We start from the raw sequence: 18,031 nt of genomic DNA, 5'->3' as shown, positions 1-18,031 counted from the left end.
GTTATTCCAGAAACTTCCGTTGTAACTTTCCAGGATTTTCCACAATGTTCCATTATAGAGTGTTCCAGAATTTTCCATGACAACACTATATATACAGACACTAAAGTTAAACTCTCATAATTAAACTTGGACATAGACATTGATAGACATTAGTATTCACAGCATTTGGATTGACACTTTTATTCTACAAACAACATCATACTGGATTGTGACATTAGTAGTGAACGTAATATTCAAATTGGATTCCGAAAGATTTCCGGATACAGATAAAGATAACAGATTGGACTCATATTTTGACAGTTAAGTTAACAGTAATATTTGTGTAATACCTTTTGTAAACATTTGCATAATAAATCTTGTTAATTTTTATAATTTATTTGTGTCTTTTGTTGGCTACAATTTAAAGGCGATTTCTGGCCGTAACACACTAATCAGGTGATCAAGGACTTTTTTAATTCTATTTGCAATACATGTTGATACTATTTTATAGTCTACATTAAGTAGTGAAATAGGTCGCCAATTTTTTAGAAAATGTTTTGGTTTACCATCTTTGGGTAGACAGGTGATAACACCTTGTGTTTGTGAAATTGATAATTTACCTTCTTGAAATGCTTCTTTGAAAGAACGCAGAAGGAAAGGATTAATGTCGTGCCAAAATAATTTATAAAACTCAGTTGTAAAACCATCCAGACCGGGAGATTTTCCATTTTTCATATTTTTTAATGCATTATGAATTTCTGAGCTTTTTAGTTCCCCCTCTAAATTAATATTTTGTTCATCAGAAAGAATTTTGATAAATGGGTTTTCCAGAGAAAAGAAATTAGCTCTGTGTGTATTATTTATAAGTGTTTTCTTGGATGAATATAGATTCTCATAATATAACTTTTGTTCCGCACGAATTTTTGCTTGATCAGTGATAGTTTCACCATTATCTAAAGTTAATTTTTGAATTACTTTGTTAATATAATTTCTTTTCTCTAGATTACAGAAATATTTTGTACTTCTCTCTCCTTCAATTTGCCATTTTGCTTTTGCTCTCATTATTGCCCCTTTTATTCTAGATTCTCTTAAAGACCTTAACTGAAGTTCAATACGTGTAATTTCTTCCCTTTTATCATTGATATTTTCATTATTGTTCAAATTGTTCAATTGACTTTCTAGTTCTTCTTCTTCCCTACTGCGTTCTTTCTTTTTAAAAGATGAATAAGATATTGTTTTTCCTCGTATCATCAGTTTTAATGTTTCCCAAAACAGTTGGTCTGAAATGGAAATTTCTATTTCTTCCCTATTTTCAGAATCAACTATTTTATTTTGATCAATACAATCAGCAATACAAGTTTTAGTATTAGCAATAAATTCTTTGTCGTATAATAAAGCATTGTTAAATTTCCACGTCCCTTTGCCTTTTTCATTTGTATTAAATTGAATGGTCAGAGATACAGGTGAGTGATCAGACCTATATGCAACACCAATATCACACGAGGTTATCAGTGGTTGAAAATCAGATGAGACAAGGAAGTAGTCCAGTCTTGCCTGCTTCTTGTTAGGTCCTCTCCAGGAAAACCTCTTTTTCTCTGGGTATAATTCCCTATAAACATCAACCAGATCTATTTCTGACATCATTTCATTAACCTTTTTTTGGGCTTTAGGATTATTTTTATGCAAATAGTTTAAAGTATCCATATCATAATTTTGTGGTAAATTCCAATCACCCCCCACTATTACTGAAGTATTCCCAAAATTTTCAATATCTCTTTGGAGTATTTCATAAAAAACTGGTTTGTCCTCATTGGGTCCATATACCACTGCTATTGTCATTCTATGATTGAAAATTTTTATATCTAGAATTGCATAGTTCCCGTCTTGATCCACTTTCTGTCCAAAAATTTCAAAAGAAAAAGTGCTTCTAAATAAGATAGCCACGCCCCTACTGCTCGTGGTATGCGACCCAAATATTATTTTATACCCCCATTCTGCTTGCCAATACTTTTCAAGTTCTTTTTTACAGTGAGTATCTACCAAGAACACCATATCATAATTTTCTCTACATTTACTAAATATATCTCTTCTTTTTATTTTATCAGAAGACAGGCCTCTACAATTTATGCAACCAATTTTCAAACTACCCATATTTTATATCACTTACAATTGTGAAGGATGAATGATCTAAAATTATAAATTTATTATCAATAAACATATTCAGAGCAATACAAAAAAATAAAGTACAAATAAATAGAGAGAAATGAAAGTGACATAAAAATGCTTTTTTCCAACCATTTAAACAATAACTACCAAAATTCTCCCGTTTCATGGTATTGCAGAAAATACAATTTAAATCAAATAAATTAAGTAACTAAGATACAGTGGGTTTCCTTCTGCCCCAGCCATTTATGTAAACAAAATATAGTTTTGTCTAAATCTTTTTTTTTTTTTTTTTTTGTCTGTTTTCTTCATGCCTCTAAAGAACAGGTTTTTTAACATTAAATATGGTGTAAAATCTATTTCCCAGTTAATTTTAATAGTGTTTGATTAAGGTTCGGAAGTTTGAATTAAGTATTGGTTATTTTTGACAGGGGTGCCCCCTTTTTGTGGAAAGCAGATAACTATTTGCTTGTGACTTGTCTCTCAGGTTGACATGTTTTTTTAAAGATACTAGAGTTTATAAATACTCTTTAGTGACATGTTATTTATATGTAGGGCTCTTTTAAAAAGGGAAAAAGTGCAACATGTGGTGATATGTATCTTGAAATGTGGGTTTTATGATCTACCGCCGGTGTCCACGTTTAAAACTTATAAAACTATTGTCACCAATTGGACAAGTTCAAACAGGTTACGTAACTGGATTACATATTGCATACATACTCTCGAAAGGCACATATTGTGTATTTATTTAGTTTAGAGTAGGCAGTATTACTGTAATGAATCTATCAGTGTTTATGTCTGATTAGCTTGAACGAGTCAAAACATCCGGTTTTGTTTGCGCATGTCTACCTGGGATGCCTAATATGCAAATTAGCCATGTGCAGATTAACCGGGACACTCAATTAACAACATAGAAAAAAAAACCGAATTTAGAGAGAGTTTCAAAATACACAATGGCAAAAAAACACAAAAAAACAAAGTTATAACATACAATAATACTAAAAAGATATACTATGAGTTTTCAAATGAGTTTTTTTTTATAATTCTTTGTTTAATTCAGTTAAAAGTTGTCATTGGTTTTTTTTTACGAGAAGGTCTGCTAAAAAGTCTATGATGATCTCTTTTTTTTCAGCATAACAAACGGATAATCTTTAATGTACACTAGATGGACATTCCTCTGTTCAGATGAAGGCAGTGCACGTCTTTCATTCAGAAGGTTAAATCTTAGTTTTGCAACAGACGGCGGCACATCGGGCACGACACTGTAACCACTTCCACGTTTTAATTTCATTCCAGCAGCCAGAACGTCGTCTCGATCTATTAGGCTATTAAACCGTACAATGATCTTTCTCTTCTCCTTGTCGCTCTCTTTTCCTGGTAGCCTATGCACGGCCTGGAATAGCATTTTTTCTATGCGCTCCTTTGGTATCTCTAGATTTTTTTCAAAGAAGGACCGGACATAAACATCAGTCGCTTTAGGCATCTCGGTCAAAGGGGATCCCCTCACGCCACTTATAACAAGGTTCCATTTTCGGCCCCAATACTCCAGCTTTAGACGTTCCTTTTCTTCTGTTGATATTTTTTCCTCAATATCAGGGAGGAGTGTGTTATGGACATCTTTTATACTATCCTCCATGAGTTTAGCGTGAGATTCAAGGTTTTCTACATTGTCCCTTAGTACCTTGACCTCCGTTCTCAGAGTTTCAACATCCCCCTCTAATTTAAGGTGCAAACCTGCAAAGCATTCAGACACAGACTTTGATTCGTACATTTGTTTTAATGTCTCATACCTTTCTTGTTCCCTGGGGTACATTGTATCAGCTGTTTCAGTATAATACCGTCAAAATGTATTTCAGGTATTGGTTTCTATTCCGACCAGTGACCTCTGTTTACACGAGTACTGGAATTCGGTCCACTCGAATGATCTTATAACTATAATGTTTGTGGCAATTAAAGAGTTTTTATCAGATAAATGTCATTAAAACCGACAGAGTTGTTTCTGGATCATCTATTGTTTTTATTTTAAGACCTAGCTCATAACTCACATAACTTATTAACTGTGTTTTCAATAAAAACAGCGGAGAGTAGAAAAACACCACTTCATGCAATCGCCATGTTACCGGAAGCTCTTGTATGCTTTTTAATTTTAGTTTCTTGTCTAAATTCGGAGTTTAATATGACTTCCATTATCACTGAACTAGTAACATATTTGTTTAGGGGCCAGCTGAAGGACCTCCTCCGGTTGCGGGAGAATCTCGCTGCATTGAAGACCTATTGGTGTATTTTCGGCTGTTGATTGCTCTATGGTCGGGTTGTTGTCTCTTTGACACATTCCCCATTTCCATTCTCAATTTCATTACAGCTCAATGTATAGTCTTCAACAAGTTGGCTCACACAGAACAGCAATTCATAACGGGCAAACGAGAAACACGTATGAACCACTTAAACAAACGACAACTACTAAACATAAAAAATATCTCTTCATTTCACTGAAGGCTGATCTTCTCATAACATGAAAATGATTACGTCGAATACATGTGACTTAAAGATTAACATCGAGTCAATATCAGTTCCTAACAAGAATGTGTCCATAGCACACTATCATTTGCTATGTTCAGGGGACCGTAAAATTAGATGAAAAACACTAATTTGGCATTAAAAATTAGAAATATGATATCATAGGGAACGTGTATACTAAGTTTCAAGTTGACCATGTTGACTGACCTTCAATTTCATTAAGTCTACCCTGACACAAAAACTATAACCAACACTTTAACCTGAAGCGGGACAGACAGACGAATGTACGACCGAACAACCGAACGAACGAACGCATACGGACAAACGAACGAAAGAACGAACGAATGGACGCGTGGACAAACGAACGGATGCACAGACCGAAAAACAAAAGACCATTAGGATGGGCATATAAGAAGCATCGAGTCATTATCTCTTTTTCAAAATTACAATATTTACGGGAATATATGAATTAAGCGCTTCCACCCATTTTTACTTTAATTATGGACCTGTTCGTCTTCGGTCAGTATATTATAAACAGGTCCATATTATAACTTATTGACCTCGCCAAAAGTATATAATTGATAAATATCTTAAAATAAAGAAAATTGTTAATATTATATAAAATAGGTTGATATATAACAATTTTAATACTTATATCGTTTGTCATACACGTATGAATGAAATTTGTTAAATATTTTAAGAGCTATCAACTTTGAAATCTACATCTTCAGATGCAAATATCAGCTACATGTCGTAATATAATTGTTTAACTGCTTTTTAAAATTTCGTGAGGCAATTTATTAACGTCACCTTATTAATACTACCAAGGATTTGTATTGTAAACTAATAGTAAACTATACAAATCCTTGCTACTACGGAGGCGTTTGACGACATGCATTAACTACCCATGACGGTCTCGTACGCGGTTGTCCACAATTTATGTTAGTTTTGTTTTAAGAGTTTTACTTTCAGATATAAACTCTGAATGACACTTTTTTTTATTTCATAAATTAATAAATGTTTTATTAACGATTTATATGAAATGACAGAGCTATAGATCTCCTTTGGAATTTTAAGATAAATTGAACAACACCTTTTGGAGTTATTGCCCCTGAAAATTCAAGTTAAAGAAAATTTCACAGTATGTTATATACATATCTCAAAACATCAACATTCTAATCAGAGCAAATCTGACTTGAGCAAAATTGCTCTGAAGGTCAATGTTAATCCTATGTAATCTTCAGAGAATTGATCTTGGAGTTATTGCCCCTGAAATGTCTTTTTAACAAATAACATGTTTTTTTGGTTATTATATTGAAAACTGTAAAAGATAGAGACACATTTTAACAGTAAAACTGACCAGAACAATAAGATCTATACATAATTAAGACAATATGGTAGACATGATCAATTGACCATTTGTTAGAGTTGTTGGTGTATTTACCCTTTTTTGAATTTGCATAATGTAAAAATGTTATCTGATTATAAGTCCACATGAACGAAATCGTCAATGGCCCCTTTCATGATTTAATGTTATTGCCCTTAAAAGACGAGTTTTAAGATTTCTTTTTGCAGAAAATTTTACAAAGATAAAATGTGCATACCATATTTATCAAGAAAAGAAATTCACGAACACGACCGAATTCGTTAATAGAAGCCTACAAGGATTTGTTGACCTTAAGCGATGAGTTTAGCAAATTCGTGCAGAAACCATAATAGACATAGAGAAACTGTTTATATATATATATATATATATAGTGATTTTCTACAATTTTTGCAGAAACTGTAATAGATAGAAACTGTGAGTAGCTAAACATTTTCATCAGAATAGGTCAACGGTGTCTAATTGTCATATTAGCAAGTTGAAAAAGTTATTACTTTTTAAGATGGTTTTATCAATTTTATGCTTTTTTGCCGAAACAATTTAAGATTGATACCAAAGAAGCTAAGCACAATAAGATCTACAATTGCGCCAACTTCAATTGACTCCTTGTATGAGTTATCGCCCATGAATGATCATTTTCCGATAAAAGAGGGACGAAAGATACGAGAGGGACAGTCAACTTTTTTGTTGCTAAACTGATAACAGATATAGAAGAACTGTAAAACAAAAATATTCAGCAAAATAATATCAACAATTAAGCTAACATGATCGAAATCGTCAAATGATGCCATCTTGAATTATTGCCCTTGAAAGATTTTTTCTATCAATTATAGAGGGGCCTGATGGGGGGTCTCATCACGATTCACGAGTTGATTTTTTTGTCAATCACGAGTCACAGAAAATAAATTTCCATGATCACGGATCACGAAAATATAAAAAGAGTATCACTAATCAATCTCGATAATAGAGATTCAGAAGCTGGTTGTTTGTGTTGTAGATTGGTGCAATTAAGCTACAATCAAATACATTACTAGCTCATTACTTGTTTACATGTTGAATTCTCCAAGGTTCTAAATTAAATCGTTAAAAACAGTCACATTCTGACTTCTTTTATTGTATAATAATAATATCTCATAGAAATGTTTTACTGGCGTAAATACCACGGAACCACATCTGTGTTTTATCTTGAGGCTAAACTAAGGGAGCTACCATTTGATTTTTATGGGGGGGGGGGGGGGGGGGGGGGCTAGGATGAAAATTTTTTTTTGCTGTAATCTCTGTCCTGCCTTTTTATTTTTCACTCTGTTCGGTCCTGCCTTTTTTTATTTAGTTTATCCTGACTTTTTTTTACCTAAATTGTCGTCCTGACTTTTTTTTTTGCAAGTGTCTCATCCTGCCTTTTTTTTTTATCCTAGCCCCCCCCCCCCATAAAAATCAAATGGTAGCTCCCTAAGAGATTATAAAGTATATATATTTATTTTGTCAATAAAATTTACTGCTGAGCCTGATTGTTCTCCCACTCCTGCTGGTTGTCCCTTGAAGAAAACTAAGACATTCTGGGGTGTCAATAACATTGTCCGTTTCTTCAGTGTAGTCCACATCTGATTCTGAATCATATTCAGAAACTTGATCGTAGTCCGTGTTACCTTCTTCAGCTATTGAAGGAAATGTGATTTTTTTCACTTGTGGTACTGTAAGTTGCATTTTTGTACATATTAAGTGCCGTGACTAAGTGGTAATTATAATGTGCCAGTGTTGTACATTGTCGTTTGCTGTCGTACTGAACACACTTTCCGAAGTCCTGCATGGGCCCACTCACGCATTTCTCGTTCCTGGTCCTTTGACAGCAGGGCTTTTGGTTTCAAGTGCTCCATAGCACTCAGGGACGACAATGGCATGTCATTTTCAGGAATAGGGTAATAAGAGGAGGGATGCGTAAAGTAGTAGGCAGCCCACATGACACTCCTTTTTATTCCCTCATACACCGTATTGCTTAAGTTCCGGGCATGTTCCAACATAGTTGGTAATTGACATTTGAAATGTCCAAGAGCATGTAAGTTTTCAACGCATACAGTGTAACAAGACAACATGTTTTAAATGGGAATTGACGAGTTAATTGACGTTATTTGACTTTGCAAATAACTCAGTTCACTATGGATCATGTCTACGGACTTCAAAGTTTTGGATGATATGGTTCCATCTGGCCCATTAAGTTGTCTAGAATAACTTGAACGCTTCGTACAGTTTCATGGAGATAGTCCGATAACCGTCGAACAATGTCTTTTGCTTCCTCAAGATTAACCCTTTCGACATTTTGATGTTTGAAATGTACCCCAAAAGCTTGATACAGCAATTTCAAATGTGTCAAAAACCTGACAGAACCTTTCATGTCTGTAATAACCTTGGGGGCTGCACTTCAATTTTTTAAGCCAAGAAAGACAACTCAATAGAACTCTTTATTTCCGTAATGAAAAAAAAAAATCACGAGAACGAAATATATGTCTCAATCACGAAGAACGAACATAAAATTCCAATGAAAACGATTCACGAACAATGGTTTCATCACGAATCACGAAAAATAAATCTGTAGAAAAACGGATCACGATAGCGAAAATGCGCCGATCACGAAGAACGGAAATAACCCATCCGCCCCCTCATTATATACATTTTGTTTTTGGCAGAAACCATAATAGATAGAGTAACATAGTAAAGATCAAAGTTGCTAGGCACGATCTACGAATATCTCAACTTGACCACAATTGTCAACTGGCTCCTTTGTGTGTTATTGTCCCTGAATAATCATTTTATGATTTCTTAGTTGTGAAAACGATTGCGGAGACGGTTTTTTTAACTACTCTGACTATACCCATTAGGGTCTTGCACGGACGGTCATGTAAAAGCGATAATAGATAGAGTGCAACAATATTATCTTCTCTGTAACTATTTTTTTGGTTTTATAAAGATCATTCAATCATAAATATACGTATTTATAAGTGAGTGATAATTGCAATTAACCGGTACATAAAATAAAGTAGACAGCAAATTACAATCAATATAGAATAACTTGAAAGACACATATTTAACAATCGGTAATTGAAAATTATCACATATAATATAATAATCCCGGTTGAAAACAAATTGAAACGTATGCATAATCTTCTACAATGATAATTAACAAAATTCTTAAGAAAAATTGCATTTATACATAAAAAATTATGATTTTTCGAAATTCTTTTATATAATGTCCGAAAAGTCTCAAAATTTAATTTTGTTCATTTTCCAAGTTGCGGCAGAGAGACAACTGCTCTGTTCTGTTCAAGTGAACTCTGGTGGATAGTTGTCTCATTGTCAATTGTACCACATGGATTCCATTCCTTTACTCGTTATTGAAGAGTTCCACGTCCATCACCTTAATCCATAATTTCAGTCAAACGTTTGTACTTTTAGTAAAATATGTTTTCGAACCAAAGGCACCGACTTCTTTTTTGTCGAGTCTGCGACTTCTGTATACGGATAGTGATCCGGCGGCGGCGTCGCGTTAATTAACTTTTTGAAAGCTTTATTATTTTAGGAGGTGGAAGACCTGGATGCTTCATACTTTGCATATAGATGCCAAACAATAGGAAGTTCCCGTCTGTTGTATGACTATTCGAAAAAAAATTAAGATTCTATAAAATGTTAATTTCATTTGTATTATGAGTTAAAGCTATTTAGTATGTGGGTATCTTGCAAGGTCCTCATGCCAATCAGACAGTTTTCATTTGACCTCGACCTCATTTTATGGATCAGTGAACAAGGTTAAGTTTTCATGGTCAAGTCCATATATCAGATACTATTAGCAAAAGGTCTACTATATTTGGTGTCATGGTAGAGTTCCAAGGCGTACATGTCAAACTTGCAGATGTCATCTGACCTTGACCTCATTTTCATGGTTTAGTGGTCAAAGTTAAGTTTTTGTGATTTGGCCTTTTTTTCTAATACTATATGCAATAGGTCAACTATATTGGTGTATGCAAATATTTTATGATGTACAGGTCCGTCTCACAGGTAATTGACCTTGTCATCATTCTCACGATTCATTGCTCAGTGTTAAGTTTTTGGTCTGTTTTTCTTAAACTATGAGCAATAGGTCAACTGTATTTGTGTATGCATCATCTGACCTTGAACTCATTTCCATGGTTCACTGGTTAATGTTAAGTTTTCAAGGTTAAATTTGTTTCTTAGATACTGTAAGCAATATGTCAACTATTTTTAAATGCATATACTGATTGTAAGTTGTACATGTCTGTCTGGTATTGATCATCTGACCTTGACCCAACCGAGACTTTTCAGTGTGTGCACTCTTTTTTAATGATATACATCATTCTAAGTGTTTTACTAAACTGTTTAAACTGTGAAATTTTCAGCGACCACTGTCTTATTTGGAACTGTTCACACCGAGTCAAAAGATCTGATCAATTCGCAGTCATTGCATAAACATGTTTAGTTTAGGTAAAATACCCAACTTTACTAGTAGACTAGTCCGACAGATCAACAAAATATCTTTCTGTAGGGCTAGACTACTCCGAAACTTCAAAGGAGGGTAGCTAACAAGCAAGCTAACCAAAGATTCCACCTTTATCTATTTTCCAATGAATTGTGTTGTAATCATTTCCTCGATTTCCTTTTTAAATTGTGAAATTGTGTCGAAAAGATATATACTCTTTGTGAGATACAAGCTTCAAATTTCTGGTCAGTCATAAAAAACGCTTAAACAATCATCTTCTTCATCATTTCAGTTTGTAGCAGTTCATACAGGTGTGTCAAATCCGATTGCTTATATATTATACTCTAGTTCAGGGAAAGCTTGTTCGCGTCCTAGAATTCTGAGTGGGTCAAGCGTTTAATTAAAATTCATGCGAGAATGTGCGAGATTTGGATAAACTGGGGGCAAAGTTTCAAAGTAATATATGGTACACATCAATATTCAATGTTTATTAGGACGCCCGCCGCTTTCCCGATTACCTGTGAAGTCGTTGAGTGTCATCTGTTTTTTGTTTGTTTATGTTTATGTTTAATAAAGTAAAATTAAGGTATGTTGTTTTCGGGACATCAGCCGTTGGTCTCCAAGCCCCTGCTTAGCACTAACCATATTGATTTTGCAATGTCAACGAGCTCTATAGTGTCAACTAACAACTTGAAATATAATTCCATACGCATGTATGTATAAAAAAATATGTACTGCTTAAATGTTGTAACATTAAAACGAGAAGTCAATTATTTTTTTTCTTCTTCAAAATTCATCATGAAAACATTAACTCTAATAAAATATCTTGAGACGGAGAAGTCCGCCGTTGATAAAAAAATCAAAATAGATGTGATATTTTCCTTAGACCTTCAAAATCTATATGAAATTGAATATGTACATCAACTAAGGTGAAGACCGGTTGAAAAATACCAATTTGGTCGTGTTCACAATTGTTGTACGGACATACGGACAGTCCAGTATTTACTTTTTTTTTTATAAATTTTGGAAAATTTCATCAAAGCTTTTACACCAACAAATTAATTGTTATTTACTTACGGCAAATATTTGGTAAAAGAATCACATAATCATAAAATTGAAGAGAAGCGGACCAGGATGCAGAATGGTAGCTGTATTTGTTTTAATCAATTCAACATGTAATGTCGTGTAAATACATACAAAATAAGAAAACTATATGACTGATACATATATTTATTTATCTATTTGGTTGATTTTTATTCTGAAGCTATATGATCCTATATAGTCAAGACAGTATATAACGGCGGTGGGCGCCAATCCAATATGTAACGTATTGATAATCATGAAGGTTTTTGTCTTTGAGACGACCAATCCATTTTACCTGTAAACTGTAGGTGTCATTAGTCGGTGTCGAGAGATGCTGAAAAGGTCTAATGATGCTTTTCATTATTGATCACCTGCTGACAGTTGATGCAATAATCCGTAAATCCCTATATATACGTGATAAAGTCATTATTATATGATTGCCAGTGGTCAGTTTCAGCTGGGAACAGTATATCTAATATAAATGTTCCTGGTTTCAGTAAAATGAACATAACACAGAACTTTACAATATTTGAAAATAATACGTATTGCGGAATTAATTGTAACGATGAAAGTTCTATATTGTTCGTTTTAGTTTTATATGTTTTTGGATCTTTAACGGTTGTTTTTAATGTTCCATCGTTAATGTTGGTGATATTGACGTTCTTAAGAAAACTGAAAATGAAGTACATACATACGCTCAGTTTGAGTATAACGGACGCTGTACTTGGAGTTTCTTGGTTATTGATTACGAGCACGCTTGGAGGAACAAAGCTATCTTTCGCTAACTGTGCTTCCAGATGCTACTTAATTTGTGTAACGTTTATGGCGTCCATGTTTCAAGTGTTAGGAATTTGCGTTGAACGGAATTTGATAATTTGTTTACAGTTAAAAATTGTGAGCGAACAGAAAAAACAAGTTTCAATTTCAATTATTATAATGGCATGGGGACTTGCTATACTACTTAGTGGCATCGTGTCGGCGGTTACTGTCAGAAGTTACTATGACGACCGCACGTGCTCCTTTGATAGTCTGTTCCAAGAACAAAAAAATACAGCATATGGAACATTCGGAATTATTTTTGCCGTTACTCAAATCGGAGTTGTGGTTGCTATGACAACTTTATTAGTATATCTTATTCAACATCAAAAGAAAATGGATATGTTAAATGTTCGCAAAATAACAAAATCCGACATGAAACTGTGCATGACAATTGGTATTATAGCTATTTTATTCTTTACTGTAAACACACCTCTAACCGTAGTGTATTTATTTGATGGGTTTTCTACCGGTATGTCATCGTCTAGAGTTTTAAGGAATGTGTGCTTTTTGTTTGCAGGGATAAACTCGATGATAAATCCATTCTTATACCTTTTCCGAATCGAATACTTTCGAAATTTACGACGCAAAAGTATCAATCAAATTTGTAACTGCAAGAACCAAGTTCATCCTGAAAGTACGTGATCTGGGTTTGATTAATAGCCTTAATGACACAGTATGGAACACTTCAAAGAATAAGGTTGTAATTTATGTTTTAAAATAAAAAACAGCAATGAAATTTTATTTAAATTTTATGTACTGAATGAGTTGTTTCTGTTATTTTAATTCAATTTCGCCTCAAGTACTTTGATTGACTAGAACTACAGTACACTGTAAAACTTGTGATTAAGAAAAAAACACTTGTATGACATGTTTAGTTCTAAACATAATTACAAACACATTTCTCAGTAAGAACATTAAATGTAGACATGTTTTGAATATAAACACTTTTAATTATATTTTAAAAATAAAAGTGTTTAGAAATAAAAGAACAAGTTTAAGGTTGGCGCCTTCAAGTAGTTTAACCCCGCAACATTCTGTATATGCCTGTCCCATGTCAGGAACAGGTAATTCAGTGGTTGTCATTTGTTGTTGTGTTACATATTTGTTTTTTCGTTAATTATTTTGTACTTAAGGCCGTTAATATAGCTGACTATGTAGTATGGGTTTTGCTTTTTGTTAAAGGCCGTTAAGGGACATATAGTTGTTAATTTCTGTGCCATTGGGTCTATTGTGGAGAGTTGTCTCATTGGCAATCATACCCCATCTTCCTATTATACATATAGTGCAAATCAATAGTGATGTGCCCTGCAGGCACATATGATACAGATATATAAATAAAAGTGTGATATGGAGGCATATATAATAGGTTATGGTACAGATAAGAAACAATGTGATCTGCATTTCCAGTGGTTATTTTATTCATTAGGCTGTTGTCTCATTGGCGTATGCCATATATGCAGTATTAATGTAGTAATGCTAGTTTCCAGCTGCAAGGCAAATTGATTACATATATTGCAACAACCACAAAAAGTAAAACAAAGAATTGAAGTAGCAATATTATTTATTTCAATTAAAAACAAAATTGCAGTAAGGTTATAAATCAAATATGAAGAAAAGAATTACAATTCCTGAATGTACAACTATTGTCCAAACGGTAGTGTCGTCTAAACAAAAAAAGATTAAAATGGGAGACACGTTACCATTTATCATGTTTATAAAGATAACATATACAGCTACGTATATTACAAACGTAAATTTTGGAAGCAACGAAAGTTCTGCCGTTAATATATTTGTTTAATAAGCCATATGTAACGAAATAATATCAATTTATATATAATATACCAATGTCATGTGTTAAATATAATATACCAGATGAATTTATCAACGTTTCTTAGAACATACTCACCCCTTCTCGTCCAATGAAAAGTCAGTGTTTACCCCTCTTATTTTCATAGTACATGGTTTTCCATGCACTATGAAATGCTATACTTGAATGACTTTTCATTGTCAGTTAATTATAAAAGTAAACTCTTAATAACTGCACTAACTAAGTGTACAATCCCCTAAGGCATTTTCCATGGGAAAAGAGCCTACTGATCAAAGATGAAGGAGCAAAGATTAAAACAAAACATTTTGAATTTTGCAAATTCATACATTTTCTAATGGTACACATATATAGAATAAACAAAAACAATTGAGGTAAGGATATAGATAAAATAGTAAAATAATATTTACTTAATTCATATACCTGACATTTGAGGATTTTTTTTCTTAAAAAAAAACATGCCAGCTAGACTGCTGATATTTCAAGCAAAGGAATTTTTTTTCGGAGAAACACAATACATGTAAATTTATCAATAAAAAGTAAGCATTTTATGTTGAATGGTCTGAATTTAAATATTTATACAGAGAGTTTTGTATTTAAAAAAAAAATCAAATTTCAAAAAGGGGATTAATATAACATTGTGCTGCTTTTCAAAATAACAAAATCTCAATACTTAAAGTAGTAAATTTTACCTGAAGCAGAAGAAAAACAATTTATCCATTTGGTTCTCAAAAACTATGTCAGAGCTATTGCATTCCATCCATTGAAATGATGATTACCTATGTTTTACATTTAGTTCATTATAAAAAGTGAACTCTTATTTAGGTTTGAATATTACAATGGGAAAAGATAATTTTGTAAGGTCACTCGAAAGTGTGAATATGTTCTAAATTGGTCAGACAATACTTGGTCATGTTTTATGAAGATTTAAGCCCTCGGCTTCGCCTTGGGCTTAAATCTTCATAAAACATGACCAAGTATTGTCTAACCTATAAATAAACTATTGATCATATATTTGTTACATTGTTACCAATACTTTCTCAATGATGCAACCCATTTGTTGACACCTGTTTAAATAATTTGAACAGGAGTTCTAATTACCCTGACCTTTTTTCCGGTTTTTGACCATATGAACAATAACATTGCTTGAAAATAAAATTAAAACAATTTTTTTTTTATAGAAACTATGAACCCTTGCTGTAGTTATCATCTGTAAGAACTGTAAACAAAGATGCAGCAGTAGCATATATATATATATATATATTTCTGTACAAAACAAATTCACTAAATAACGTTTCAGAAAATGTGAATCAAAATGATACATTTCATTAAATAAGCATTAGTTTCAATCAAGAGCAATTATGATACATAAGAAAGAATTTAAACTTTAGTTAAGAACAGCAATGCAAAAGGTATAAAAAAAATCAATAAAATCACAAATTACATTTTACAAACACAAAACCTCTACTTTCATGGAAATTTTATGTATTTTAACTTCATTCGAGGATTAAAAAATCTTTTAAGATCATTTCTTCATCAGTTTTTATATTGTTTTTTTTTTTTTTATTATTAAAGAAATCGTCTTAACCTGTCTTAAAAACTGCAAAACAATTTTTGAAACAAAATAAGCTATTGGATTAAGTACAAGTACTCTAAATTGTTGGGTAGGGTAATTATCCTTAGTAATATCAATGAAAAAAAAACCTGTTTCACTGCTTGTTTGTAACCTATCACTGCAAGTTAATGTCTTTATTTCACATTCTGGATCCTCTACAAATAGAAAAAAAAACTTGTATTTTCTGTGACCAACATGAAAAGACTTTCAATAGACTCAAACAAGTTTTTAATACAAATGTGACTGTATCGGGAACAAAATTCAAGATTACCTTGACTAGTAAATTTACCTTTCCTATATCACGCTGTAAACGGTCAAATGGAAAAATACTTCGTTTTAATTTCATCACTGTATATATTCATATCGTCAAAAGGAATCGACACGATTATTGTATTTGCAGTTAACTAAATACTTTCGAAATTTACAATAGAGCTCTTTCTTCTCACGGCTTTCTTGCTATTGTCTTGACTAAGGACTTAATTATGAGTGAAAAACGTTTGACGTGTTTTGTTTTGCACCGCATGTGATGCTTGCATAGCATAAGCCGTTGAAATGTCCATAGTATCGCATTCTTTAGTTCAATTTGATTTTTTTTCAAACTTGATTTTTATCTTCAGAGTTGATATTTACATTTAGAACTCATATAAAATACCGTAGAATCGAACTCATATCATATGGTATCATATTGGGACAGCATGTGTAGTGGCATATTTCGTTCATTGAACAGAAATAGTTAAAATTTAAAAAGAAATCTAAAGACCTTTTACCAGCAAAATACAAGCAGGGGTAATGACAGACTGAAAAGAAGTATAAGTAATTTGAAAAAAGTATACACGAGTATTTTATTACGTTCGAAAAACACATTAGGTTGCAAATCAAAAGCGGGAAAATCTTCTTACATTTAGCAAATGCGATGTCATCTTCATATAGATAAGGAGATGTGGTATGATTACCGATCAGAAAACTTCAACAAGAAACCCAAAAGGTAATAATATAAGAAACACATCGAAAACTTAACAATGAGCAAAATAAAAACGTTTGATAAACTCCTAAAAATCCTCGACAAGACGAAATATGGAACAATGATATGTTTCATAGTTTTTTGAATTAATGGTTACTTTCGATAGATAATGAATATAACACGTCAAGTGGTTACTTACCTGAAGATAAAAATCAATGCATATTCGTTTCCAATCCTTGTGATGCACTTTTAATTGTCTCATCCAAATATTTTGCTTTTGTTTCTAACTGAAAGTGCAAAAACGTGTATGCTTTACATGTATATGTTGTAAATATGAAATAGATATTTAACAAGTGTTTGATATTAAAACGTTAAATGACGCATTTGTAATTTGACTGTTAGAAGAAATTAAATGTGTGTAATGCATCGAGTATCATTCTACATAAATCAATCCAATTGTCAAAAATCCTCATGAATGAATTTTATATGGCTTCAGAAATCATATTCGATTGAAATAAATTTCCGTTTTCAAGAAATCAACACAATCTGTAATCGGCAAAATTTTCGATTGCATGTTATCATCCATTAAATTGATAACAACAAATAGCAAAAAAAAATTCATTTAATCAACGATTACATATTCATTACCGAAGTAAATGGTGTCTTATTATTAACATCTGCTTTATGCTAAACCATATTTCCTGACAACTTGTACTGTATTTAAAGCTTTTGAAATAAACAACTTTGAATGCTTAGCAATCCTTTATAACCTTTGATATAAGTTATGAATAATGTAGACTTAGTTCAGTAGAACTATACTAAAGGAAAAAGTTTTATCGCAATTAAAATTTGTTAAAGCATTTTTCCAATAACAGTTCATGTTTTAGTTTACAACGTTTGATACAATGTGATATAAAGATTAACTACATTCAGAAACTCATAAAAACAATGAACCAATGCATTTAAATTCTCGATCACTAATATTTATAATTTGAGACAAGAAAGAAATCTGAACTGCCAACTTGTCTCTACGAATTAGATAAACAAACACTTCTAAATGAGAGGTAACAAATACCAAAGGGATAATCACACTATTTAGTCGAAAGCAAAAGAAACCAAAGAAAACAATTAGGGACTTCATAAGTGACACAAACCGGTGATGAACTAAGGTTGTCTGTATTAGTAAGCCAGAGTTTTTT

General features: G+C 32.5%; 1 protein-coding gene across 2 annotated transcripts in view; it reads right to left on the bottom strand.

Moving 5' to 3' along the window:
- Positions 1–13,974: 13,974 nt before the first annotated feature.
- Positions 13,975–18,031, bottom strand: part of LOC139501780 (uncharacterized) — a 59,014-nt gene continuing 54,957 nt past the window's right edge. For both annotated transcript variants that reach the window (XM_071290930.1, XM_071290929.1), the window contains exons 33-34: positions 17,032–17,119; positions 13,975–16,026 (exon numbers count right to left, since the gene is read on the bottom strand). In XM_071290930.1, coding sequence (XP_071147031.1) covers positions 17,045–17,119 — 75 coding nt within the window. In that variant the 3' untranslated portion in view covers positions 13,975–16,026; positions 17,032–17,044. The remainder of the gene's footprint in view (positions 16,027–17,031; positions 17,120–18,031) is intronic.

The sequence above is a fragment of the Mytilus edulis genome, chromosome 13, assembly GCF_963676685.1.
Source record: "Mytilus edulis chromosome 13, xbMytEdul2.2, whole genome shotgun sequence".
Taxonomy (NCBI): Eukaryota; Metazoa; Mollusca; class Bivalvia; order Mytilida; family Mytilidae; genus Mytilus; species Mytilus edulis.
This window is presented reverse-complemented; position numbering and strand designations above follow the sequence as displayed.